Genomic DNA, 27,990 nt, shown 5'->3' with positions numbered 1-27,990 from the left:
CCTTCTATCTATTGCCCTCTCCCCCTCGGATCATTACAAAAAATCATTTTATAATAGATTATTTACAGTAACTTGTTTTTATTTTCTAACTCAACCGATGTACACCTGCAGTGACACCAAGCGCACATTGCTTGTACATAAATATACACATCTGCATGACAACAAGATTAAATGGTGTTTTGTGTTTTTTTTTTTAAGGAAGAAAAGGCTTTAATAAAGTACTCCCCTATACAACAGTATACTTAGTAGCTTACGCTAATACTGGGGAGACAAAGAGACAGAGACAAAATGAACAAAAGTTTCTTCCATCTTTTTAAACCTGCCCACTTACACAACAAAGAGACGAATTACCCGAAATGATGCTAAAATGACTAACTATGGAGTAAAGAAACAAACAAGAGAACTATAAAGATTTCTGCGAGTTTGTCTAATTAGTAACACTAGTCTCCCGCGAAGCACTGAAGGCGGAATGATAAGTGAACAGTGGCCTACGAACAACTCAGGGCATTGTGGACAGTGGCTTACGAACAACTCAGGGCATTGTGGACAGTGGCTTACGAACAACTCAGCGCATGCTAGCATCACTTCATCCGCAAATTGCATGACCAAAATAATAATGACTTAGGTCCTTAGACCGGATTCCCGCCATAAATCATGGCATTTGAGTAATATCGCATCCGCGAGAAAGGTAAATCTCCAATTAGTATTGTAAACAAATTACCTTAAAAAGATTACATAAGATACACTTGCTAATTACAACTATCAATCAATGGCGACAAGTTGTTTTCTAATAGCCAAATATTGGAAGGGGCAATAGAACTAACTTTACTTCTTAAATGTTATGTAACGCTTAATTATATTTTTTTCGCTTATTTAGAGGTTGAGCAGCAGAATATGTAAAGTTATGTGAAATTATTATTATTATTATTTTTGGCTGGTAGAGAATATGCGCAAACGGCTTGCTTTCCTTGGAACATATCGTGTTACTTCTCTGAGTACATGTCGCAACAAAGTGTCTGCACATACACAAAGTGTCTACACATATTGTCAGATGAAGCAAATGTGCATCCGAACAATATTTTTTTGTGTATATTCCTCCGGCTTGGGTTTACAGACACTTGCGGTAGGTCTGTCGGTTGACTTAAACAATGATTATTCCCCTTTGAATCACTGTAATTATAGCGGTGCTTTTCCCAACACTAAATTACATTAGCTTGATTATACTTTTTGTGCTGTAACACCTCGTTTAAAAGTTATATTTACAGTCTTATTCCATAATTCATTTGATGTATTGCTAAACCTGGGGGCTAGAGTCTTTTTTCTTCCATCACGTTATTTCCTTGTGGAGTAGTCGAGTAGTTTCTTTGATTTGTTTTGTCTTACTTCTCTTCGTATGCCTCGTTCTCTTTGCAGTACACAGTCACTTGTGTGCGGGTCACACGAGTACTGGCAGTACGATCTTCCACTTTTAGACATTCCAGTCCAGGGCACAGCCTTGATAGGTACATCTTCAAACCCTGTCTGAAATTCTCACTGAATGAGAAAACAATCACAGGATTCAAGGCAGAAAATAAATAGGCGGGTATGCCACAGAAAATGGACAGACGAAGTTTTAAACATAAGTCATTGTCTCGAACAAACACGAAGAAATTCAAAAAGGCCATGACATTAAAAGGTGCCCAACAGCATGCAAAAGACATGACAATTGCAACAGCCATACGCAACACTTTTCGCTCTCTCTGCTCTCGTTGGCGACGTTGTTTTTCGGTCACAGAGTCTCCAAGAGGCATAGACATGTATCTTAGCTTTACTAAAATTAAGGTATATGCGATTACCATAATCCCAAAAGGTATGATGGCTAAGATACAAAACATAGATAGGTAGTAGTTCTTTTGAAGGTGTGGATCTTGGAATTTCGATTTCCAAATCGGAACGCATAATTCCAGGCCAGCCCGAGGAGAAAATATGTCGAAGACGTAGAAATAAACTGCGTGCATTTCCGACCCAACAATCCAACTAAGGGCAATCAAGCACTTGCAATTCGTCGAGGACATAATGTGGTACTTTAGTGGAAAAACCACCGCGAAAAAACGATCAAATGTTATGAGTATCAGACTGAAAATAGACACTGCGGTGGCAAGATCGTTCAGGAAATTCGATGTCTTACACAGAACAAGTCCTAATGTTCCTTTGAAAATCCAACGGTGCATGTTTTCCAGCATCACTCCTGTTATCTTTTGGGGGATTGTGACGAGGATGACAAGCAAATCGGCGATAGCCATGCTGAGGATAAAGTAATTAGTAGATTTTCTCATACTTTTGTTTCCTAGGATCACTGCCGCCACTAGTATGTTCCCTATAAGACCCGCCACCACAATCAATCCATACACGCAGGTTATTCCCAATTGTTCCTCGAAGGTGAGCTCACACCCGCCAGCCTTAGAAGTTGTTGTACTCCCATTGAATGTAGTTCCATTTGAGGTTGAATTGTAACTGGTGCAATTCAAACTCGTTGCATTCAGCAAAGTCCCATTTGTTGAAGAGACGTTTGCAAAGAGTAAGGCGTTGGTGCAGTTAAGTATTGTAGTGCTCATGATCAAACACTGAGCTCTTTGAACAAGGAATTGCTGCGCTAGGCGGCTCGAGAAGTAAAATTAAATTGTGGGCTTGGCACCGAACAACTCATAAAGGCCAACCTAAATGGAAAATATCAAATTATCAGGAAACTAAGAAGGCATGTAGCTGCAAATATTTGCTCTTGTCATCAGCTTTTGTTGGGTCGTGTTTGCGCTTATTTAATTACTGTGACAGCAGCTATTGGGCTTGGAGATTACATTTGGTACATCACCCATCCGTGCCATCGGTAAAAACCTAAGTCGAACGTTTCGAATGATTGGACAATATATACAATACTTTTCTGACCGTAAAATCTGCTTTAAGCCGCAATATTTTTTAGAAATCTACCTCTGCATGTAATACCATGGTAACTAATAGCGTAATCGTACAAATACTAATTTTTCAACAAATATATACTTGAAGCACTAAAAATAGCTAACGCTTGAGGGCACCTGTATTGGCAGCCAATCAGAGGCCGCGACCAGCAAAATGATATTGAGGCTTCAAACACCCATGCCTAGCGGATGTTTGTCAACTCGCAGTATTCCGTCCCTGAGATGGCATGTTCTTCCTGCCTAAGAGGATAGATGAGAAATGTTATTTCCTAAGCAATTTCCAACTAAGGTAACAAGCAAATACCGACATTGTCACAAAAATCCGTTTCAATCGTCACCTTTTGTTGAGAACTTTATTAAAACTTTTTTTTATATATATAAACGTATAATTTTCAGTTGAGGCTGGGCCGTTCTTTTTTTCGGTAAAATTTAGGGCTGAATGTTCTTAAATTCGTGTATATAAGAATATAATATCCAATGAATTATTAGGAGATGAATAACACTAATGATCAATAACATAATAAGGTTGTTCCTATTAGCACAATTTGATTCTGCATTTTAGAACGTATTAGGACAATAAAAAGTTTTTTCTGCTATCGTATCTGAGCCTCGGCGTGTTCTTAGCATGTTCTTAAAATTTGGTGAAATCTCAGGCTGGACGTTGCTATGATAAAAAAGTTTATTATAAAAAAAGAGTGTATCTGTTAGATTTTTTTACCGCCTCTTCTCTTATGTACGATATAATATGATTACTTTCTTAGAAATAATAGAATGTAATACAATAAAAACCGTGGGAATATACATAATTTTAGAACCTAAGCACAAGTTTTGGATTTTGATGCCCCGAAATGTTTACTTGTGAAAATATGGGGTTTTAACATTACTAATTTGCTTAAAACTTTACTCTTCCATGAAAATAACATTACGGATTAAGTAAAAAATACAACTGTATTGAATTTTTCGATGTCAGGAATGACCGTGATTGAAATGCAACGTGGGCAGGGTGAGTTAATTCCTATAAAAATTACCATTGACAAAAAACCTACTATAATTGTCAGTGAGTACCCTAAAATACAAAAAAAACTGTTTTGCCAGACAATCGAAATAGTCTAGGTTATTACACTCGGGTTTTCTAGCCTAAGTGAGTACCCTTTTTTGGTTTCAAATGAAATAATAGCAGGAAACTTTATTTAAAACTTTTTTCCTCTTCAATTTAAAAAAAAGTAAAATAAAATCGCATTTTACCGTTTCCATATACTTTATGAAAACGACTTAGAATGTGCGATGGCAATTTGCCATTCTTTATGTTTATGTTTTATTTGGCGCAATTAAGTCTAGTTCAACAAAAAACAGTTGTGAAAACATTAGACCTTTGCCTTTAATTATGAAATACGAATAAGAAACTCCGACGTTTTGTGATTTTTAATAAGGTTTTTGTTACAACTCGCCGCTGATAACGGGTGCCTTTGTGATACAAGTTATCAAAATCTGAAAAACTGACAATGACGACGTTTGTTTGGTTTGCCTTAAATTTTCTATCGTTTCAAGTTTGCTTTTTTAGATTATGTTAGATTTGTGCAATGTCAAGTTCGCCAGGAACAAAAACAACCTGCGTGGAATATTGTTTCAGCTTTATTGCTTTTGACTTTTATGAAAATTTGTGCTTCTTACGACAAAGGACAGACACTATCTCATGTCAGAAACAATAAAGTGGAATAGCGGATGCCAAATATAACACTTACAGGTGCTAGCTGTCTAAATTAGAATCCTTTTTGTTCAATTATGCTATCATCACACTGAAATTGAGAAAAAATACTTTTTTATTTAGTTATTAGCTATGTTTTTATTACAGTAAGGAATACAACACCTTATGCTCTTTTGATATCATGGAACCTCTTATACTTGGTAGGCTTACAAATGTGGCCGTTAAAACAAATGTGGCAGGTAATTACATATGTGGCCTCAACAAACCCTTCTTCCCTCCCCCTCCCCCTCCCCCTCACTCTAAGAATTTCACTGGCTAGACGTTTGTAAGTAAGCCTACGTGTAGCCGCTGACTCGCGAAAGTATCGTAGAGTACGACAGGATATTTTCGCGAGTCAGCGGCTACACGTATGGTAATTGCAAGTGAGCATTTTCAGCCATGCTGGTTTTGTGGGTAGGGACTGGGGACAATTCACCTTTGCCATATTTTCCCATAAATCTTTGCGAGATGGCGAAGTTCTCCACCAGACCTCAGTTTAACGCACGTGTCTGTCAACACCCCATCAACGTTCTTCATCAAAGGCTTATATTTCGTTATTTTTATCGCATCTTGTCTTGTTTAACTATTACCAGTAGTAACAGGTAACTCCATAATAAACCTCGCGTTTTCTAATTATTATTTTTACAGCCTTTTCCAACAAATTATTTTTTCTGCGCAACGTCGGTTTTTCTTTTAAATCTTTTTTAACGACCTCATCAAAACCAGTAAACTTAACGAACTTAGAGACTGTGCAATAATTATCAGGAGGGAGGAGGGCTGTAAAACCAGAGATAGGGGGAGTCAGCCTACTTTGTCACATAAAGGGGGGCCTGTAACTAAGTGACATCAAAATGTTTGTTTTGTATCCAGATTTATCAAAATTTCGCGCAAATGGTTAAAAATGTCATCATCAAAATCGATGCAAACTTTCAAGAACCTCTTTGCAGTGGTCTCACTAAGGACTAAAGCGACAAAATGAGCTCGTTGTTTGTCTTGATGTCCCCTGAGCTCAAACTCAGAAAGCGGACTCCCGAAAGCACCCATATTCTAGCGGCCATACCAAGACGACAAAGGGAAGATGTTAAGCATTAAGGGGAGGTATCTCTTAGATGAAAAAAAAAAAAAAAAAAAAAAAAACGCCGCGTACAACAATCTCATTTCTATGGGCCTGTGTTAAACAATTTATAATTACTCAATCCATTTTATTTATTAGACAAAAAGAAGAAAATTCCAACTCTGCTTTGGACCATTTCCATGAAAAAAGAAAATTCTCAGATTCTCCAATGAAACGCTTTTTGCTTTTTGTTTCTTGATTCTATATAGGCAAGATATAACTGTTTCCCGGGCATTCATTTGGCGGTTAGTCGAACTGAGCTATAAGCGGCGCTGATGTTTATCCTCATGCCGAAGTAGAATGCATTAGGAAACAAGTGACTACAGGTAGAATGTAGGAGAGGGGGGAAGGGAGGGGGGGGCTCTTCGTTATTTTTGAAAAACAGGAAGGGGGAGAGATAAACTGATGCTGTTGGAGGGAGATCCTACGTTATTTTTCATTATTCGAAGCTCATTTAACGCCTCCCTTCCTGTTTAAGGGTCAAAATTGGGCCTCGGGTATTTTTAAGGGGGTATCCGAGAAAAAAATAGGCTTTTCTCTTAGAAGGAGTATTTTTCAATGCTTTTGAGGGTTTTTTAGGGTAGCAACTTTTGGTGTTAAGGTTTTTTAGGGATATTTTTCGAATTTCCCGACGAGCATCCCTATCACTTTTACCCTGAAGACCCCCCCCAGGGATAGTATTGTCACTAAGACCACAGATATGTCAAATCTCTTGTATCAATATCTATATTCGTCCTAAAATAGACTAGACACATCTCGTTTGCACAATCTCTTGCGCTAGCTCTGTCCGAGAGAGGTAAAGTACTTGTTGTCACCTCGATTTGCGCCTCTAAGGTTTTACGTTTTTATGCAGAGAACCAGGCGCTATTTGGAAATAGACCAAGATGCGCGCGCACCTCGCCTTTAACTCTCACACAAACTGCCCGTACCCAGGGCCCGTACCCAGGGCCCGTACCTTGGGGGGGGGGGGGGGGGGGGGGGGGTGCAAAATCCGAAAGAACAAAAAGGGTTTTTTTAATGCCTTTGCAGAATCTCCACGGGATGGTTTATTGTCGGATTTGGCTACATACCAGAGTGAACTTATGTTTTATAGTTTTGTCTACAAATAGCACGTCCATTGGGAATCAAAAGAGGACCTTCAGCCGTTGTGGGGGCGTTGTTGCGGCTGTACCCCCCCCCCCCCCCCCCCCCCTTGGTACGGGCCTGAACTGGATACGTGGCTAAGGGCTCTTTTCTCGTCTCAAGTACACAGTCTTACGCCGCATCAGTCGCTGTGATGAGGACTTTATACCGACAATTACCGGTCCTGCTTCCCTGTTCGTAATTCCATTTGCTCAAATCGTCTTAGCTCAGCCCTAATGAGGATGACAATCGTACTGGAAGCACCACAAATTGTACAGCTCTCTGTCGCTTACTCGTGTTCACTCCGTGTTTTATTTTACCGTTTCGCTTGATGGCTAGGTACCACTCTCTGGATCCGTTGGCCGAGTTAAGTCCACTGTATTTGTAAGAGCAAAACGTGTGAAAACTGTTGTACTCCAGCTTTTCCTTGAATAAACATTCATCGGTGGGTCGCCTCTAAGGAAACAAACATTAAAGCGATTAAACATTCATGATAAAATTGGTAAAAATATGATGATGATGATAAAATGATACGAAGGGAGAGCGCTAAAATTTGTTTTTTTTTTCACTATGTTCAACCAATGTTTTTCTGTCTACCCGGTGTTTTCCGCTATGTCTATCCGGTGTTTTTCGCTATGTTTACCCGGTATTTTTCGCTGTGTTTACCGATGTTTTTTGCTAAATGTTTACCTAAGGTTTTTTTTCTTTGTTGACCCGTTTTTTGTTATGTTCACCCAATGTCCTTCGCTATGTTACCCGGTGTTTTCTACTATATTACCCGGCGTTTTCGTTGTTTACCCGATGTCCTTTCGCTATGTTACCCAGTGTTTTTCGCTATGCTACCCGGTGTTTTTCACTGTATTACCCGGTGTTTTTCACTAATATTACCCAGTGATTTTCGCTATTGTCTATGGTAGTCGCCATCTTGTTTTGTTCTGGTCGCGCGCGAGCTTGGGAGGAAAAGATGGCGGCCACAACTCCGCGGCACCAAAACCACCGGGTGCGCCTGCAAGCAGGCTAGCAAAAAGAAAGGCAAATGTTTGATAAAATATTGTGTTGAAGAAGATGAAAGTGATGATGATGATTGTGAAGATGATTATGATGATGCTGGTCATGGTTATATGTTGATGGTGATGGTGATAATGATGGTGGCGTTTAATGATGGCAATGGCGACGGCGAAAGTGATGATAATGATTTGGTGTTGATAATGATGATGATGATGGAATAATGCCCTGATAAATCGCATTTTTATGGACATGATACTTACTGTAGTGTACAGGACTCCTTCGCTATTCATAGCCAGATATGATTTTGAGTAGACACCTAAGAAGCGCACAACGCTTGGCCCTAAAGACTGCATATGTACATCAACTGTGGAAAAACAAAATCATTTTATAGACCGCACATATGTTTTCACCGAATCATTTTCACGCGCCGACACGCAGGAACTAAGCAAAAACAAAATCGTTAATAACATGAGAAAGCAAGATCTTCTTGTGTTTGTGTCTTTTTATTCACAAAAAAGGAGAAAAACGCAAGAAAACGTGCAAAAAGGACACAACCGTTGCTCTATATTATTGCTCTTATTCTGCGAACGGGTGACTTAGTTGCGCCTGCGCGTTTTGTTTGCCCGTTCAAAGTTTTGTTGCTATTGCGTTTGACTAGTCTTTTTACAAAGCTCAAAGTTTGTCAGAGCAATGGACTTTGATAATAAGAAAGGAAATAGTATCTCAGGAATTAGAAGGATATGGATTGAGAAAACAAACAATTTTTTTATAATTAGGAGGGAAATAGTATCTAAGGAGTTAGAAGAATATGGATTGAGAAAACATACATATGCATCATGAAGTTTGGTGGTTTATTCCACATCTTATTTTGCTAGTTTTTATTGTTTTTCTTATCTTTTCGAATAATTTCCATAGAAACCGTTATATTGACCGTTTACAACGTGGGAGGTTGGTGTGATGTCAAAATAATCTAATATAATGATTGCAATAATCTGTTAAAATAATCCGTTTTGTTCCACACGATGTCAATCCGATTTTCTCTACTTTGCTTGCGGGTGGTAGTCTCAAATTAGACCACAAAACTGCAAAAAGCTTTTTCTAGATCACTATTCAATTGAAAACAGGGGAGGCTAGCATGAATTAATCTCTTACTCTTTATGACGTTTTTTTCCGTAGAGTTCCATGGCCATAATTAAAAATAGTCTAGATAATTATAGCATGATCACAAGGAACACGCGATGCAAGCTCTAGAAAAAAATTTAAAAGAATAGACCCACCCATTGGGCTAGGAAATGACTCACGAAAAGTAGAATTTTACAAATAAACTAGCCCCTAGGCATAAACACTTGGCAGTGTTTGAAGCACAAAAAGGAATAGCTGCTAGTTATCGAAAAGAGGGAAACATTCCGTTAAATGACTCGTGTTTCTCACAACTGTATTCATCGATGTATGTTAAAAAATTAACTTCCTAGCGTTGTTAAAACGCGAGATTTGCAAAGAAAAAAACGAGAAATCTCTCGTTATGCTTCTTATCAAGTATTCTTTACTTGTTGCTCTATTTCCCCTGTACTCTGATGCTTTAAAAAAAACTCACTGAACCCATGACTACTAAAAACTACCATTATCACACTAATCAAAAATCAATTACACAATTCGTGAATCTTGATTAGCTGTTAAATAAAGTGTGACACGGTCACATTATCGGTATTGTTAATTGAGCTAATAAAATAAACAAACAAACAAGAGCGGACGCCAAAAAAGATTCGTTAATTGGTACTTACCAAATTTACTACTACGATTTAGGGTTCCTGTGATTTTTCCCCTTCTAGGGATCTGTAGAAAAAACCCCGTTCTACTTTGTAAGAATACTGTTTGATTATTTGTGGATGCCCCTTCAGCGTCTATGGAGACGAATGATACCGATGTTCTTGGCGTATCTTGATTGGGCTGATAGATCTTCTGAATGTGCAAAGAGACGGAGGAAACAGTTGAAAAAAGATTGCAGATTACCAGCACAAAAGATATTATCTGTTGGAAAAAAAAGGCAATTTATCAATTCAAGTGTCCGAGTATTAAGAATCAGGAATTAAGTTTTACAAACTTTTTTCACAAGATATGTACTTACAAAAATACAAAGTCGTTCCATATTGTTGATATGTATATGCGGAATGTGTGAAGATTGCTTCTAGGTCTGCAGTCTAGTTAGTTCCCTTGTTTTCACGCGCACTGTGCAATGGTGGAATACACTAACTGGAGCATTTACCCTTCCGCAGCAATCTCTGTTTTATCCCGCTTTTTATGTGGGTCGTGACGAGTCTGTCTCGCCCTCCAAATAAACCAGACGACTGCATATTGCGCTGCATAATTGCCCCTCTTCTGTAAGTCAACATGCCGCCCCGTTATAGCATTGAATTTCCACCGCGCGCGCATGTCGTCAATCCTTATTTCCCGCCACATTTTACTTCCGACGGTGGTCGGGTGTCGCTCTTGGAAGCCCTTTGACGGTTGGTATTTCGTGCTCAGAGCTGCGAGTTGGTGAGGTACGGATGTACACAGCTTATAATAGTAAATGTGGGCGCATCAGACTCAATAAAAAAGACCGCTTTGAATGCCTCAGATTCCTGATGAACACTAATTTACGCTTATCGGCACGCTACAAAAGAAAGGCTTTTGAAAAGCGCGTCGAATTTAAACCTGCTACATTAGACAGCTTTTAAAGTCTGTGTTAGAAAAAAAATATCGCAATCAAAACTTAATCATATAGCAATTCAAAGTCGTCATAATTGCTACAAATTTCTAAACAAGATCCCTTTTAACCCGTCATAGGGTTAGGTTTTATCCTAAAGTATGTAAGGCTAGGCCAATTAAAGAACAAAACCTGAATTACTTCAATTCACTGGAGATTTCAGCGATAGACATCAAATGAAGAACACACAAGAACCGACGAGCGGGGCGCACTTTACGTTAATCTGCTTTTAACGATTTCGCACGCAAAGACCGTGCCCGCGTCGGGGACTCACCGGGCCGATTTCAAATTGCTCGCAAATACGGATTTCCGCTTCCTTTACCACCTACGGATTGTACAAAAACTTTACAAACAAAATAAGAACATGAATTTTAAACTACTTTTATGAGCTTGTTGTGTCAATGTTATACTAGGAATATCATAGCATCTATCGCATTGCTACGTCATGTTATTTTATAAGCATTTTTTTTTCTCATTTATACATCATCCCAAATCAAACTTACGGTTGAACGAGATTTGTTTGTTTTAGTGCGGAGCACGGCTAAGTCTCCGGCTTGTTGTTAAAATACCGACACAGGCTTCCAGAAAATAAACACATTTATGTATGGCTGATTTGCCATAGCTTATTGCTCGTGGGAACCTCAGTACAACATATATTTTATTGGCACTTTCATTATAATGATGGTCACGGAAATCGGACGAAATGTGCAATATGTACAACTTACTTTTTTTTTTAAAGAGCATTTAAAAAAACCCTTTTTTTGAAATATAAACAAAGAACACAGTCTTGTGTTCAACAGATTAAAAAAAAATGAAAAAGGTAGAACGCAAAATCATCTTCTAAATTCGACCGCGTTAATCTAACAAGCAACCAACAAAACCCAACGTATGATGGGAATTCACAAATGTATAACCTCCCTCCAACTATCAAATGTCAATCTAAAATAGACCGTAAAATGAATTGTATCCGGTTGTTGGTTAACGGCTTAATAATGATTCCGGTAAAACTGCGTTGAGCGTAAAGAATTGAACAAGCTCGTTTATAGCGAAAACCCGACTTCCTCCGCTTCGTGCTGTGTGTTCCGAGTTCCTAAGCATCATTCAGGAAATAATTACTAACCATATTGTTATGATATGATTATCTGCTATGGCAACGGGGTCTTGTCCGCTAAAGTCTAGTCAAGGCTATGGACAATAAGCCGTTTCTAGTACTAGTCTTGCGTTTCCGTTACCGTACGGGTATAATGAAGAAGGGAATAATAGTTTAGATGTAAGGGAGTGTGTTCAGTAAATACACCAGGGGGGGGAAGGTTTTTACTCAAGACACCTTAAAATTTCGAGCCCCCCCTTCATTGTATTTTTTTTCGCTCCCCCCCTTTTAGAACCCTAAAATTTTTTGAGCCCCCCTCCCCCCCCCCCCCCCCCCCCCCCTTACGAACAAAAAAGGTTAAATCTGAAAAATGAATGCTGCGAAGTTGCCCTTCTTGTCCGGGTTGATGATCCAGTCAAGTTCATTATTATTTATTTGGGATGAACAGACATGAAAATAATAAAAAAGGCAGCCTAAGGGGGGAGGGGGGGGGTGAATTCAAGCAGGATTTTTTTCTTTCATGATCTGAAGAAGGCGGTAATTCTTTTAGGCATACTTCATATTCTTTGCATGTGAAATCATTTTAGATGGTGCAGGGATTTTTTCAATCAGTTGTTTTCTTTTCAAAATCACCCCCTCAAAAGTCAAATTGTCCGCCCCTAGGACGCCTGTGAAGGAATATACATTTGTAAATATTTGTTTTTGTTAAGAAAATTTTCTTCTGTAAAAAAGGGATAATGTCCAACGTAAAAATAATTGTATGTATATCGTTCTTTGGGGATTTGCATGCCCCACCACTGTTTAGAAGTTTATTTCAATTTGTTCCTGTTATTTTGATAAAAAATAATAATTTCTCCGGCGTCTTTCGATTAAAATAATGCGCAATTATCAATAAATGATAATATAGAATATGATATATTATTATAATATTGTAATATTAATATATTATTGAAAAATTTGGATCGATTATAGGCTAAACGCTTCATAATTGTCTTCAGTGCCTATCTAACACTAGCTTTAGCTTTCCTTATAACGGAAAGACTATTCCATAATCTAGGCAAAATCCGTGATTCCTCCAAGATTTATTATGATTCAATATTCCCTTTTTGTTGGGTGGGTGGTAGAGGGAGGTTAGGAGGAGACGCCATTCTTTCCGGCTTCATTGCCTCCCCTACCCATTTGTAGGAGGGCGGCAGCTCATCCGAAGTGTTTTCGCACATCCCATCATCCCACACCCACAAATTCTAAAGAATGTTTTGATTGATGTTTTTAAAATCTATGTATAAAAACATGCTGTATAAAATTATAATGCCATAAACTCGCTAGTACTGAACAACTTGATTCTGCATTTTTATCACTCCAATAAAAAAAATTATGTATGCTGCTATATGAGCCTGGGTATTGTTTACAAATTCTCTCTTGATAAGAACACAGTCTAAACCATGGTTCTCCCTTTTTACGGGGTGGACGGGGAAAACACAATGTTCGCCGTTTCCGAAACTTTGGCTGTAACTAAAGTTATTTTTGCAAATTATCTTTTTTTGTTAGATTATAACATATTGGAGGGGATCTTGAGGCGATTTGTAGCACGCTGAAAAGTCGCCCTTTCTCAGCGACGCGCCAATTTCTGTTCGGGGCCCCTGTTGTAGGCAAATGCAACTAAATTCGTGCACACTATTATTGCAATACGAATTTTGTGAATTTACAAATTTAGGAAATACTTTATGATCTGAAAAAGACATTGTCCGCCCCCGTGAACTTTCACGCTATATACTGATAGAGTTCCCTCTCACACCTTCGTCCCCAGGGTCTTTTGGGTAATTTCCAATATAGTGAAAAGGCTTGGTTACTCCGCCACCCTACCAGCCCCCCTCGGGATTGCTCATCCGGGAGTTTGTTCGCCAATGAGTCAGTAAAGCGATGAATGTAAAAACAACCAGAACGAAAGAAATGACGAGGAAATAAGCCGGTAACCGAAAATTATGGACCAAATTCTGCGAGGAATTGTCGCTTCGGATCATCCCGAAAATGTGAAAAAATCCCTGATACAGCAACTTGTTTCAAAGGCAGCCAGTGACATCCCAGAAGAGCAATGCAACGCACTTTATGAGATGAGCTGTCAGTGGATGGCCGAAGGGAATGCAGGATTTTTAGGCGAAATGGGAAAACTGTTACTTTTATCATGGGGAAAACACCACAAAGAAATCTTCCAGAGGTTCTTTACGGAAACACACTTAATAAATCTCTTAGAATCAAGCGAAAAACTCTCTCCTGGACACATCAATTTTGTGCGTGTCTCATTTGACTTGCTTCAACACACACCGCAAATCTTTTCCTTGTACACTCTTGTGAGACATCGCGTTCACACAGTATTAACACAGAATCTAAGCATAGAGTTAGGCGCAGCTGTGTGCCGGCTATTGATAGAATATCCTCATTGTTGGCCAGTGGGGGAGCGTTTACTACAAGTTAATGTTGCTTTAATTTGTGCTCTGAGCAAAACACAACTTCCCAAATCTTCAAAATCAGAATTGAAGTCATGTATACAAAGTGGTGGACTTATTGGAGCATTGCTTAATCAGATATGGACGAAGAACCAGAATTTGTTATTTCCAGTTTTGACAGAAATCTTCAATGTAATATCTATGCCAGGAACTAACCCATCGGTTGCCCTTGCCTCTGTTGTGGGATTTTTTTCCCCTGAGGTTATTACGACTGCGACAAGACTTGCTGCCTCTAATCCTGCAGTCACAGACGAGCGTATGGCCCTTGCACTAGGGCGCATGATAAGTTGGCTTTCCTGGCCTGGCGGTAAAAGGGTTGACCAATGGATCGTATCTTTTCTGCGTGCTCTGGCAATGTCTGGAAAACATGGTGTCCTCATTAATGTCACCCTGGAAAAATTACCACAAGTAGGTGGTAATAAGCTATCATTTTAAAATACATAGTGTTTTTTGCCCAAGAGAACAATATAATGTGTTTTGATGCAGATTATGATTTTGACTTGACTGTATTGTTGCATTAGGCTTAGACAAGGTATAAAATGCCTTAGGGAAGTTTAGTCACAAGAAGCCATATACCGTACTTTTAGTCTGTTTAATTCTTTTTGCAAAAATCTTACTGTAACCAAACAATTTAACTGCTACAGTAAGTAAACAGGCTAACAGGCTGTGAAAGTTTCATATTGTCTCTTAATGACCATAGTTGGTCTCCCTCTAGTTACTACGCATTCACTAAAGACATTGCTACTGAATCTTATTATTTGCCATTATGACTGCTATATCAGCAGTGTAAGGTAATCCCCATTTAGTGATAGTAAAAACTGTGCCAAATTTTGACCATATATAAATTTATATTATTCCAAGCACAACTACATATGTTGGACAGACCAGAAACTGGTTGCCACATGACTATAATGTACCATATACCATATTGATTTGTGTATTGTGTGTGTTTGTGTGTGGAAAAAATTTTGTAACTCATTTAATTTACATGTACATACTGTCCACATGCTGTAGACTTGGGGTATTTTGGTCCAAAAGTGGGTGAAGTCTTAAAAAAAATTAGAACCAATTATTCCTAACATTGGACAATACAGCCTGCAGTATCCTCATGCTGTGTCAATTATTTTGTAGCTTTGTGATACTTATATTTTATTCATCAGGTTAAATATAGGTTACAAAAATAATCAAATCAAATTAATATTTATTGGTCTGTCTGAGATACTCAGAAATAATATTCTGTTTTATTTTTTGCCATTGCTGCTTTTTTTCCATTCAATTCAAAAAAAAATTTTTGGTCAATTTTTTTATATATTTTGTGTTCTGAAATGTTGATAGCTTTGTTTGGCTTTTTTACCATTATTTTTTCTCTTCAAATCATCACATATTAAGATTCTGCATTACTGTGTCTGTCCCTTTTTGTGATATCATAACTATTTGGATGCTTATCATTACTGGTACATTAAAGAAGGCCAATCATCCTGCCATTCTATTCTCCCGCAAAATATACGAAGTGACACAAAGTATCCATTCCATTGGCTAGTTCAAGCAAGTAACTGAAAAACGTTAAATCAAGTATCAGATTTCAACCATAGATTGTTATTTCGAAGTTTTCTTGTCGGCTGTTGTTTCCTGTTGTTTGTGAGAGTATCTGATACTGAAATGTGTTTTTGTTTATGTGTTCAACCGGCTGCTGTTTCCTGTTGTTTGTTAGAGTATCTAATACTAAGATGTGTTTTTGTCTAGGTGTTTAGCCGGCTTCTGTTTCCTGTTGTTCGTGAGAGCACAATGGTTGTGCTATCTCATATGCTTCTCAGCTTCCAACACTCTCCCCAGGCCTTCCACCTGGTAAGAACACAACAAGCTCCATAGAGTTATTCCTAGGTAATTTTCCTGATAGTTGGCTAGGGGTTGGGTAGGCTAGATATTGCACAAAGTGAGATATTACAAGTACAGAGTGTTTTCCAGCTCTAAATCAGCCGGCTTTACTAGGAATCTTAAACAGCTTCTGTCAGCCACTACTTTGTCATCTTATTCGGGGGAGGCGCTAAATGGAGGGGAGGCGTTACTTCAAGTTAATATGGTACTGTAAGCTTGCAGCTCAGATTTCACAATTGCACTTAACCAGATACATACAATAAACACTTTCATTGTATTTTACATTGAAATGGTGTTTTTTTTTTATTTGTTGTTCCTTGTTATAAGTCGATGAGTGCTTTGCCCTCCTTTAGATTGTTGAGCATGTACCGGACCTTGTGAAGAGCCTAAGGAAAGAGGACAGTGTATCATCCAAGGCCTGTCTCCAGACGCTAGCTGAACTAATGCACTGCCTCATGTACCAGCACTCTGGTTTCCCAGAACTGTACAGCCCTGTGCTTGACTGTTTACAAGTATGGTCAACTCATATATGAGGGACTAATAATTTGATATCTGATGGCTGGTAACAAAATTCCCTTCCCCACCATCACCCCCCCCCCTCCCCCTAAAAAGGGAGAAAGCCAAATCTCTTAGGACAAAAATGGGATGTAAGCATACTGTACCTTAAAGTCAATTACCTATTATTAAAATCTAGGAATATTTGGACAATACAGTACATATAGCTACAATTTATGCTGATTTGTCTGTGGATCGGTGCTGAACACAACAAAATGCCAATGTAAGAACTCAAAAGGGTGCTTCAAATGTTATGAGCATTTATACAATGCTCATACTGTAACTGCAATTTTTATTTTTATTCAGGACATGACAAAACCATCAGATGCCATGATCAGGAAATGGCTGGCACAGAGTGCGTGGTCAGCCCAAGCAGTACAGCTTGCCTCGCCACGAATCACTTCTAAGTCTGAGACAGGAAGAACAGGTCTTGTTAACCTGGGGAACACATGTTACATGAACAGCGTTCTACAGTCACTCTACATGCTTGAGGAGTAAGTATACTGATGTTGTATTCCTCTGTCAGCAGTCATTTTGTCTTCCTAGCTTGGTGTGAAAAAGCATCCATTTTCATCAGCTGATTTGGGGAAGCCAATGGGATATTTATGATTTGCTTTTGGTGAATAAAGTATTAAACTCTGTTTTTAGATGGTTATTCTGGGATTTTACACATTATGCGCCTTCCAATATGAAATAAAAACAATAACAAAGGTGTGGCTGACAACGGCTCTTTAAGGTGGTGCACCGAGGTTGTTTTGGCTAAACAGCTTATATACTATGTTCCCTACAGAAGACTCATTTTCGGCGCGATTTTCGTAAATTTTTCAGATTTTATTAATACATCTATGCTTTATCAGATTCCGCTAGATTCACTCTTCTTGGAAATCAAATTATTTTTTGTCATGCAAGTTAAAAGGAAACAATATTTTTATATTAAAATAAAAATCTCGAAATTTGCGCGATGAATTTTTTTCTAAATCTACAGTAACACCTAACAATACTCCAACTTAAAGCACACAAATTTTTGGCTTAAAACTGACCTGTCAAACTTTGCAATTGATGAATCAACACTGGTCCTCTTGCCCCTCTCACACAAGTTGCCTTAGGGTGTTGACTTAGCAGGGGGCGTAAATTCGGGGATGGATCTTTGTAGGCAAGAGTGCATTCATTTTTTCAAAGATTGCGAGGATAATTTTGGCGTAAAATAAAGATTCATTGAATTAATTGAATGCTTTTCATCAGTAATAGTACTTGATTTATTAAGGCCTCCAGCAGGTTATTGTTTTAAATAATTCTTTCAAATTGAAACCTGTTTGGAGCCCCTATAAAGCATGCAATCGATCTGATCTTTGGCGAACATACTCATCTATGGTTCTAGTTCTGAAATTCTGAATTAAAAATTAGATATTAGTAATCGACGATGGGGGGGTTTGGTGCAAAATCCAACAGTCAGTCCAACTTGATGTCTTATATGACAAACGGACAATCGAATTGATGATGGAAGAGTAAAATAGAAATTATTTTTCGATATTTCCAAGGAACATACAGATATCTAATCAATTCAGAATTTTTTAAGACAATTACCTGCAAGAAGCCTTCAGCCCATGGGAATGGATGCTTTGTGTGACTTATCTAGGATCATACAGTACTTTACATAAGAGATTGTAGCTACTGTACAGTTTCAATAAGAGTGTGGTTGGGGATCAAAGAAAGAGATAGGGAGAATTCCTTATTCTTTCATGTTTCTCTTTAACTTCTTATTATTTTTAAGCAACATCTCTGAAAATAGGGGGCCTGGGTCTGCACTACTCACCAAATTACCCTAGAAGAGTCCTTAAAGGATACTACATACAAAATATGTGTAAGATGGAGATCGTGACGTCCGGTTAACCGTCAGCCAGGATTTTGAACAGGGGGGCTTCGTTTACCCATTTAGCGGACCATTTTCTCTTAGGTAGCTCATTCTAAATCTCAATGGTGCTCAATTTTTCTTCATTATTTCAGTCCAGTGGGGTGGTTCTTCCGACCCCCCTGAACCCGCCTGGCCATGGGCCTGACCATCACATACAGTATAGCGCTCACTCCATTGCGACATTAGCCTAGCTAAATGCAATTATATCATTTAAAGATTAAAGTAAAGAGACCACACTGACAGCAGGTTGTTTAGAGCTTGTAGGGAATTAATATTTGCAATATCTCCATAGGTTTCGCTCACTGGTCATGATGAAAAAGACTGTCCCACAGTGCCACAAGGTGCTATCTCAACTCCAGGAGGTGTTTGCTTTTCTGAGTCTGAGCCAAGTAAGTCAATTGCCCATCAGGATTGGGAAAAGGGGAGGTATTTGGCTAATCACATGAAGTGGGGACTTTTGGTTAGGTGGGTGCCCAGATTTTAACATGAACGAGGATTTTCTATTGCAAGGGCAGCGAGCACAAGGTTTCCCTTTGTTTTTACCGCGAGGTATATTTTCTGTCACATATAGCCTGTTAACCGTCAATTATAGCACGCGTTTCAGTCGATTTTACAGGACCACCCCGCCCCAGCTTATTCCATCTCACCATCCTCCATATTGTTCTTTGTCACCCTTGAATAATCTACACATTTACAGCGCGACCAGGTAAACCGTGAGCACGGGAAATATGTATGCAGGGCTTCTGGAATTACGCGGAAAAAAACTCTAAATTACGCGGGATTCTTTGCTAAATTACGCGCTAAATTACTGGTTGCACTGTATGTCAGATCCGTCCTAGATTTACGTAATAGACCAATCTTTACTTTTGAATTCTCAACATTTACAGTAGGTTATTTACCTTGGAATAATCACCATTTATACGTAAGTTTAACATTTACAGCGGGCTGCCTTTGCACCTTCCAAATTCCTTCATGCTGCTCGTCCCCCCTGGTTTGCACCTGGTACACAGCAAGACTGCTCTGAGTTCCTAAAGTATATGCTGGACAGACTAGAGGAGGAAGACAAAATCCAGGCGGGTGTAAATAGGAGCATGTCTGGTGCCGGTCTGGGGCAGGACATGATTTCCAATATTATTGAAGATACCTTCAGTGGGAGGCTTATTGTTTGCCACAGGTACATGTAATATATATACAGAGAGTATGCGAATAAATGATAGCTAATATTACAGATTCTGGCAGATAACGGGCTGTTATAGGGCATAAAACCCCCAAAAAATTCTTTTTATTAACTTACCGTCCCCGCTTACTATTAGCATGGCAACAGTTTATTCCTAAGCAGCCAACCGGATCTGAAGTCACAATCCCCCGAAACCAAATAATAGGAAGGATGTCTTTTGCCTGTATGATTGCGTATTCTTTTAACCCTTTCCTAATTAGGTTGAAATTAACTAATGAAAATTATCTTGAAATACCAAGGGTAAAAACTATGTAGTTCAAAGATTCAAACATTCTATTCTGTAAGGTGCTTGAACATAAGACTTCTTGATGTTCACAGCTGTAGACGCTGCCGCCACGTGTCCTGCCGCGAAGAAGCCTTTACAGACCTCCCTCTCGCCTTCCCTCACCAGCGCGACGCGGCCAGCATCACCTCCTCGCCCAAGCCTGACAACCCAGAGGAGGCCCCAGCTACCGACAGAAGCCTCAAGGGCGGGGACATCGGACAACGCCCTCCTGCAGCAAGCATTACCGCACCGGACGAGGAAGCAGTGGCTAGTGATGAGAGTTCATGTGGTGCTACTGCTGCGTACTCGTATCCCAGTCAGGTCAAGTCTTCGGCTACAGGTATCGGGGCTAGTGATCCTTCCATATCCTTAGAAGAAATGCTGGGATACTTCTTTGAGCCGGAGATGCTCGAGGGCTCCAATCAGTATCATTGCGAGCGTTGCCAAGGGCTCCAGGATGCTGAGCGTAGCGTGGTGATCGCCAACGCGCCCATGTTTCTTGTATTGACTCTAAAGAGGTTCTCATATAATGTACGGACGCACGAGCGATCAAAGATCCTTCAAAGCGTTTCTTACCCCGCGAGGTTACAACTGTCGAATGTTTGTGTTCCACCTTCGCGACGGAACTCTGTGTGTGAGAATGATAGTGCAAATTCTCAGGTAGAATTGAACGAAAATATATCGGAGTCTCTAGAGGCTCCGCCCCCTAAATGCACCAGACAGGACTTTGACTCAGATTATGGCTCTGCTGGAACCGATGACCCTTTCCAGGAATTGCGCGCCACAATTGCTGTTGAGAATTTTCCTTCGGAGACGATGTATGCCCTCACGTCCGTGATCGTGCATTCGGGCACGTCTTCCGAGAGTGGACACTACTATTGCTACGCAATACCCTCCGGTCGGGTGAGCCTAACAAAGAATGCACCGAAATCGGTGCAAACGACCTCCAAACGACCTCAGGACAATCTCAAAAACTTCCCCTCACCTCGAAAAACACGTACACCGTCTTCCCATCAGTCACCGCAATCTGCCCCTCCCTCGTCACCTTGCACCCCTTCATCATCTACCGCCCCTCCCTTACCTACTAACCCTAAGTCGCCATCTGAAGCACCTTCCCTGAATAACCCTAACCCTCGCTCATCATGCACCACACCTCCATCATCTGACACCACAAACTCATCGTCTGCCGGCCCTTCTGCTACAAATAATGCCTCTCCCTCGTCTTCACCTTACGTCGCTTCAGCGCCTGGCAAAGACTCAAGCGCGAGCGCGAACTCGTGGTATCTCTTGAACGACAGTCGCGTCTCGTACGCAAGTTTTGAGTCGTTTTCCGACATTACTAAACGCTTTCCTAAGGACACTCCCTATGTGTTAATCTACAAGAACATCAGTCGCGCGCCCGTAGCGAGAGTGGGTGAGCAGCTGGATGGGGAGATACGCCAAGACTTAGTGGATGCTGTAACGCGGGATAACCTACAATACCTTCAGGTAATGCTCAAATTATACCTGATGATCCTTACCCTTTGTTGTCCGACCTAAATTGTAAAATCAATATCAATGTATGGGGGCTAACAAGAAATTAAAATCAAATTCACCTCAGTACATGCTTTATATATTATGATGCCCCTGAGATTATAAATCTGCCTCCGCTGCTTCTAGTTTTTAAGAAATAAGTAATGATAAGTTATGATGATGTTTTGACCATGCATTCTCAACGAATTTTGATATTTCCATGGCACATTCAGCAAATGCTGCTGACACCCAGCTAACCCTCCGAGGTTCCTCCTCCTCAAGACCTCGCGATAAGGCGTGCCCTGGCCTTTCAGAACTTGTGATATCTTTTTTGTTTATTTCCTGTGTCAACGTGTGTCGTTACTTTTGCAGGAGAGCGAGCGTTCGTCCAGTCACGCAAGTCGTGGAGTCTCGCATCCGCCTCGTAGTGACGACGATGGGGATAATGGTCCTTCTGGTAGCTGCGGTCCTGGCTCCGGTTTTAATGCGCCCTTCAATAGATTTGTTTTCTAGACGCCTCGTCTACTATTCGAATTCAGGTTGAATGGTGAACCACGGGGTCTGCTCCTAGAACCTTGTTATAAGAAGCAATAGAATTTTGATGTAGAGTGGAAATCTAGCGCTGTTACCGGCCAATGATGAACTTTGGGCTCTGATTAATGTGAAATGGTGTACCTAAAGGGTGCGCTGCTGGGACCTTCCCAGAAGCAGTAGGCTTTTTACTGATGTATGGACAAAATATAGCCCTGTTACCCGCCATTTGTGAAGGTTTGGCTCTTTTTATCAAATGGCACAAACGATTGATCTGATGCATGAACTACGAGAGTCTTAGAGTTGTCTCTGTTACAGACTGCTCATAAGCTTTAATTGCTTTGCCATTCTCCGTCATTGTCCATCAGTTTTTGGCCGTTAATTTATTTTTGTTATATTTTGAGAATACTGTTACGGCTTGAGAAATGGACTAGAACAGAGAAACCATAAGCCTGTAAGGTTGCAAATAAATTAATTATTAAATGGCGTAATACGAAAATAAGGTCTTTAAAATACTTCATAATAAATTGCTAGTTCCTTTATTTTTTTTGGTCTTTGTTTTCTTGCAAGGATGTTATGTTCCCCGTGCAGGTTGTGCCAATAAACTTGTTTAAAAGGCTGAACAAAACGCATTCCGACGCAATCCAGTAGATGATTCCCTTCCTTTACTTCTTTTCTTCCCTATCCTGCGTAATGAAAAGTTTGAATCTAGTAACGATCGCTAATCAGTTATGCCGGCGCGATGGCTCCAGGTTGTAGTCATACACCTATTATTTTGGTGAAATGTGGAGCAAGTACGATGTTCGTGTAACGTTGTAAAGTTTGATAAATCTTTATGATGTTTACCCTGGTCCCAGACTGCACGAGGCTCTGGAACCAGGGTATATGATGTTCGTGTAACACATTGAATAATTATTTGATAAATTTATATGATGTTGGGTAACGTTGAACAGCTTGATAAATCTATGATGTTCATTTGACGTTGAACAGGTTGATAAATCATCGATGTTCGTGTAACTTTGAACAGTTTGATGAATCTATGATGTCCGTATAAGGTTATGTTCGTATAACGTTGGACAGGTGTATAGGTAAAGGGTAGTTGGACAGTTTGATAAAGCTATAATGTTCATATAACGTTATGTTCGTATAACGTCGAACAGGTGTATAGGTAAAGGGTAGTTGGACAGTTTGATAAAGCTATAATGCTCGTATAACGTTATGTTCGTATAACGTCGAACAGGTGTATAGGTAAAGGGTAGTTGGACAGTTTGATAAAGCTATAATGTTCGTATAACGTTATGTTCGTATAACGTCGAACAGGTGTATAGGTAAAGGGTAGTTGGACAGTTTGATAAAGCTATAATGCTCGTATAACGTTATGTTCGTATAACGTTGAACAGGTGTATAGGTAAAGGGTAGTTGGACAGTTTGATAAAGCTATAATGCTCGTATAACGTTATGTTCGTATAACGTTGAACAGGTGTATAGGTAAAGGGTAGTTGGACAGTTTGATAAAGCTATAATGCTCGTATAACGTTATGTTCGTATAACGTTGAACAGGTGTATAGGTAAAGGGTAGTTGGACAGTTTGATAAAGCTATAATGCTCGTATAACGTTATGTTCGTATAACGTTGAACAGGTGTATAGGTAAAGGGTAGTTAAAAAGCTCGTAGTCGAGCCTATACACCTCTAAGAGTCCTCGTAACTGATCAACCCTCAACTGGGAAAAGTACCGCCGCTCATTGGCCTTTGTGGTGCGACCCTTGTCCGCCTTGACATCTGGTAGGGACCATCCTTGCGCGCCAGGTACTCTGTCCAGGATAAACCTGGAATCCCTTTGTAATGTCTCATACTTTCCAATATAATCATACTCAAAGAAACAAGGGTAACAAATCTTGTGCATTCGCTCCCAGTGGATTTCTAATCGCTCCCCAGCGCTCGCTTGAGTGATGATAAAATCAACGAACTCTGAAAAGGAGATCTTCTCAGTGTCGTTTACTTGTTCTTGATATGGTATCTTGTGGTCACCCTGTGGTAGACCCTGTCGTCCTAGTAATCGGTGAAATTTTCCCGTGTAGTCGGCCTTGTGGATTTTGTTTATATACGCCGACAGCAGCCTCTCCATTGGTTCTCGTACAACGACGAACTGTCTATACTTCTTTACTACGCGCGCTATTTCTTCACTGCTCGAACTGCCTAGGTTTCTTAGTTTTGTATTATGGGCAGCCTGTGTATCTATGAAGGCCGGGTTACTAATGCCCTTTTGCAGCATGATGAAGACTCGTTTCCAGTTTCCCGACGCGACTTTGGGGATGTAACAGAACATGACCTGGCTGACGTCATCGACAAGAGCTGTGCGCAGCTTCCAAGGGTGATGGATCACGTGGGAGCGGCCTGTGGTCAGACCCAGTCTCTTACACGCCTTTGCTCTCTTGACTTTCTCATTCTGTGGGAAAATGGTGGCTGATGACATTATCAGGAAGGAAGAAGGATAGGACGTGACAGGGAGGACGTGACAGGGAGGACGTGACAGGGAGGACGTGACAGGGAGGACGTGACAGGGAGAATGTGACAGGGAGAATGTGACATGGAGGACGTGACAGGGAGGATGAGACAGGGAGGAAGTGACAGGGAGGATGTGACAGGGAGAATGTGACAGGAAGAATGCGACAGGGAGGACGTGACAGGGAGGATGTGACAGGGAGGACTTGACAGGGAGGACGTGTCATAGTCAGCATTGCATGCATTATACATGACAAAAAAAGTGGCAAAATCTCGTTCTGAACGTCATGTGAATATTTACTGGCTTAGAGGCACATTAAAAATACTAGGGTTTTCCAAACTTGCATGATTTGTTTTAAATGTACGAGTATCTCAACTATTTGATACCCACAAGGCAGTGCGGGTTATCATATATGGATTCTCGGGTGCAACCATTTTTTTAAAAAATAGGTTTATATAAGGAATTATTTTGATCACACCAAAGTTCTCGGTTACGTTCCTTCCGTTTGTAAGCGAACCCAGCCCGTACCCAGGGGTGCAGTGGTCCACTTCCGGTTCGCAATATAAAAGGCAATCTAGATCACTCTGGTAAATCTAATAGTAAACTTTTTGTAGCTAGATCCGACAATAAACGTCCCGTGGAGATACTGCAATGGTATAAAAGGTTCTTTCTGGGGAGGTCAGATTTTTATCAGAAAACTCTACCCACACATTGACAATAAGTGTAGAGACGCACCATTTGAGACTGTGAACCCAAATTTGCATTGCGATCCCTGATTACCAGTTTTGGGAATTATTTGAGTGCAGAAAACCTGGATGTTGTAAGAGGAAATGCGAGTTCCGGTTATGTCTGTTCTTCTGTCCACTTCTGTATAAGCCAGCAACACGCCAGCCCACATAAATTGACAACAATTTTCATGAGCTCGCGAAGATGATCGGATTTTCGTATCCTTGTTATAGGGGTTAAGGAATTGTATAATCACCTTACAGCTGGATGTAACAAAAAAAAAAAAAAAATACAATTTGCTGTGTTTCGTATTTTTACCCGTGTTAGCTAGTCACACATTGACCAAAAGTGTATATACACCCGCTAAGAAAGCTGGGCTCCAATTGGACAGCTGCTCTTTCAAGAATTGTTCTGTTTTTCCTAAGAAATGGTTGAATCGATATGTAAGGATACAAAGAGACGGACTGATTTAAGGACTTTTTATACAATACGAAATAAATACTGAATACTTACTAAGAAAATTATTCTCAGCTTGTTTTCGTTGTACGATGTTGGGCTGTGTTTAATTCCTATGTTGAGACATCAAAGCAATCAACATATATTCGATATTAATATAGTAAAAAAAAATACGTAAGGGGAGTTTGGTCTTTCAATATTGATAGAAATTAGAAATTGATTATATATAAATCCTTTCACGATCACAGGTGAAAGTCTTACGCGTGTCGTATTAACTAGCAGGAACACAAATCAGGGCATCAGATTCAGCCAACAATGTCAATGACATAAAGTTTTTCTTTCCTTTTAGTAAAAGTGCTTGATGTTTGACTCACTTTTCAGCTTGAATCTTGATTTGGTATCTTGACATATTGAACAAAGCAACACAAAGAGAAAGAAAACGAAAACTAAAATGGCCGCAAAACGCGCCGCTTGTTTTTTCATCTCGAAACACCTCTTCCAACTCTGTGTGTTAGGGAAATGGACTTTTGACATAATAATGACAGTCGTACCTAATGTTGTGGTCTAAGTAAAGACGAAGATGTAGATTAATTTATACAAAGCGGCAAATAAAAGTTGTATTTCCTCCTCTATGTAAACATTTAATTGAAAAAAGTCATCAATGAAATATGAACAGAATTGCACTAGGGTGTCTTACTCACACGAATATTGAGATAAAAAGTAGAACCCATAGATTTTGTTTAAAAAAAGAAAAATGTAAAATGCTGTGTTTTATTTCGTCTGCTTAAGCCGTTAAACATATGAAGGTGATGTAAGCAGCAGACCGTCGGCGCAGTCAAACAGTCAAACAAAAGATTTCCCACTTGCTATCGCCACAAACTGTGTTATCAGATGTATTACCCGTATTTTCTGAAAACATCAATTTTAATGCGATAAGCCTGATTTTTCCTGTCCACACCACAGGCTTCCCAGTCGGCTGATTTGCATTTTTATTTCATGCTGATCAGCGGTCTTTTTAGCGCATGCGCGAGTTTCATATAGTAGATGCGATTTTTTGTGTCCACACCACAGGTTCCCCAGTCGGCTTATTTGTATTTTTATTTCATGCTGATTAGCGGTCTTTTTAGCGCATGCGCGAGTTTCATATAGTGGATGCAATTTTTCGTGTCCACACCACAGGTTTCCCAGTCGGCTGATTTCAGCACTCCAACCTTTGTATAAATACCGTATGATTTGTATTTTGATTTCATGCTGATAAGCGGTTTTTTTTTTCAAGAACCCCTTTACTAAAACTTGTTCGTTCTAATAGAAAGCATTCACTTTCTATTAGTAATTACTTTTTAATAACCTTCTATTGGATAAACTAATTAACTTTCTAATAGAACTAGTTTCTAATCTCTAATGTCTTGCGCTCAAAGAGCTGAAAAAGAAAAAATATATTTGGGTTTCCTGTGTAGAGAGAAACTTGGTGCAAGTGGAGATCGCTAGCCCCATTCTCCCTCACTTCCTTAAAACCAATTGCCTGCCTCACCACGCCTTTCCAGAAATAGCTACGGCGAGTCTAGCATAATCAATTGTTTTTTTTTTGTCCAAAATCATCCTTGGGAAACTCAATGTATTTAGGTGTTTGAGTTAGTGAAGGAGAGAGAGAGAGAGAGGGGATTTTCACTATTTAAAAAAAGGAATGCTGAAAGCTGAATATCCAATATCCTCTCTCATATGAAGAAAACGTTGTCGTTTTGAGGGACTGGTACCGAGGACTCTTAGTTTCTATTCAGATACTTTCTGCATTGACCAAAGATGGACACAGTCACTGTTTTTTTCTTCTGATTACAAGTCATAATGTTTACGAAGCACCTGTGGTACGGCAACCTTTAAAATGACAAGAATTATGCAGTTTTTCCAAATAAGGAATATATTTGATTCCTTATATGGAAGTGACCGCATTTGGCAAAAACGACAATTTTTGGCTAAATTCTTGATTATGCTTATCTTGCGCAGAACTTCGTTCTCCCTAATTTTTCTCATTCCTCTTTTCCGTGCCATTCTCGTCCTCACAGAATTAAGCGGGGTCCCAGATGATGATGGGAATATTGTGGTAAAATCAGTGTTTGTCTATTTGAAAAAAACTTATTAAT

At 39.7% G+C, this 27,990-nt stretch overlaps 4 protein-coding genes across 4 annotated transcripts; 1 reads left to right on the top strand and 3 right to left on the bottom strand.

The window, feature by feature from the left end:
• Nucleotides 1-61: 61 nt before the first annotated feature.
• LOC5512545 (substance-P receptor) lies at nucleotides 62-2,903 on the bottom strand. Its single transcript, XM_032381960.2, has one exon. It carries the CDS (start codon nucleotides 2,592-2,594, stop codon nucleotides 1,380-1,382), a length of 1,215 nt encoding a protein of 404 aa, XP_032237851.1. The 5' UTR covers nucleotides 2,595-2,903; the 3' UTR covers nucleotides 62-1,379.
• A 3,926-nt stretch (nucleotides 2,904-6,829) lies between these two features.
• LOC116618357 (fibroblast growth factor 1) lies at nucleotides 6,830-11,015 on the bottom strand. The gene is made up of 4 exons (XM_032381907.2): nucleotides 10,065-11,015; nucleotides 9,721-9,967; nucleotides 8,200-8,303; nucleotides 6,830-7,387 (listed from the first exon to the last, which is right to left on the bottom strand). Exons 1-4 carry the CDS (start codon nucleotides 10,083-10,085, stop codon nucleotides 7,154-7,156), a joined length of 606 nt encoding a protein of 201 aa, XP_032237798.1. The 5' UTR covers nucleotides 10,086-11,015; the 3' UTR covers nucleotides 6,830-7,153.
• Nucleotides 11,016-13,654: 2,639 nt separating this feature from the next.
• On the top strand, nucleotides 13,655-22,708 carry LOC5512546 (ubiquitin carboxyl-terminal hydrolase 38). Its single transcript, XM_032381947.2, has 8 exons — nucleotides 13,655-14,687; nucleotides 16,023-16,124; nucleotides 16,508-16,666; nucleotides 17,016-17,203; nucleotides 18,914-19,010; nucleotides 19,563-19,795; nucleotides 20,177-21,611; nucleotides 22,008-22,708. The coding sequence occupies exons 1-8, from the start codon at nucleotides 13,758-13,760 to the stop codon at nucleotides 22,146-22,148; spliced, it is 3,285 nt and encodes a 1,094-aa protein (XP_032237838.2). The 5' UTR covers nucleotides 13,655-13,757; the 3' UTR covers nucleotides 22,149-22,708.
• A 274-nt stretch (nucleotides 22,709-22,982) lies between these two features.
• LOC5512547 (carbohydrate sulfotransferase 11) lies at nucleotides 22,983-26,363 on the bottom strand. The gene is made up of 3 exons (XM_032381948.2): nucleotides 26,227-26,363; nucleotides 25,910-25,965; nucleotides 22,983-24,613 (listed from the first exon to the last, which is right to left on the bottom strand). The coding sequence occupies exons 1-3, from the start codon at nucleotides 26,333-26,335 to the stop codon at nucleotides 23,783-23,785; spliced, it is 996 nt and encodes a 331-aa protein (XP_032237839.1). The 5' UTR covers nucleotides 26,336-26,363; the 3' UTR covers nucleotides 22,983-23,782.
• Nucleotides 26,364-27,990: the final 1,627 nt, after the last annotated feature.

Source organism: Nematostella vectensis, chromosome 10, assembly GCF_932526225.1.
Source record: "Nematostella vectensis chromosome 10, jaNemVect1.1, whole genome shotgun sequence".
NCBI lineage: Eukaryota > Metazoa > Cnidaria > Anthozoa > Actiniaria > Edwardsiidae > Nematostella > Nematostella vectensis.
Note: the sequence above shows the minus strand (reverse complement) of the source record. Positions and strands in the feature narration are given on the sequence as shown.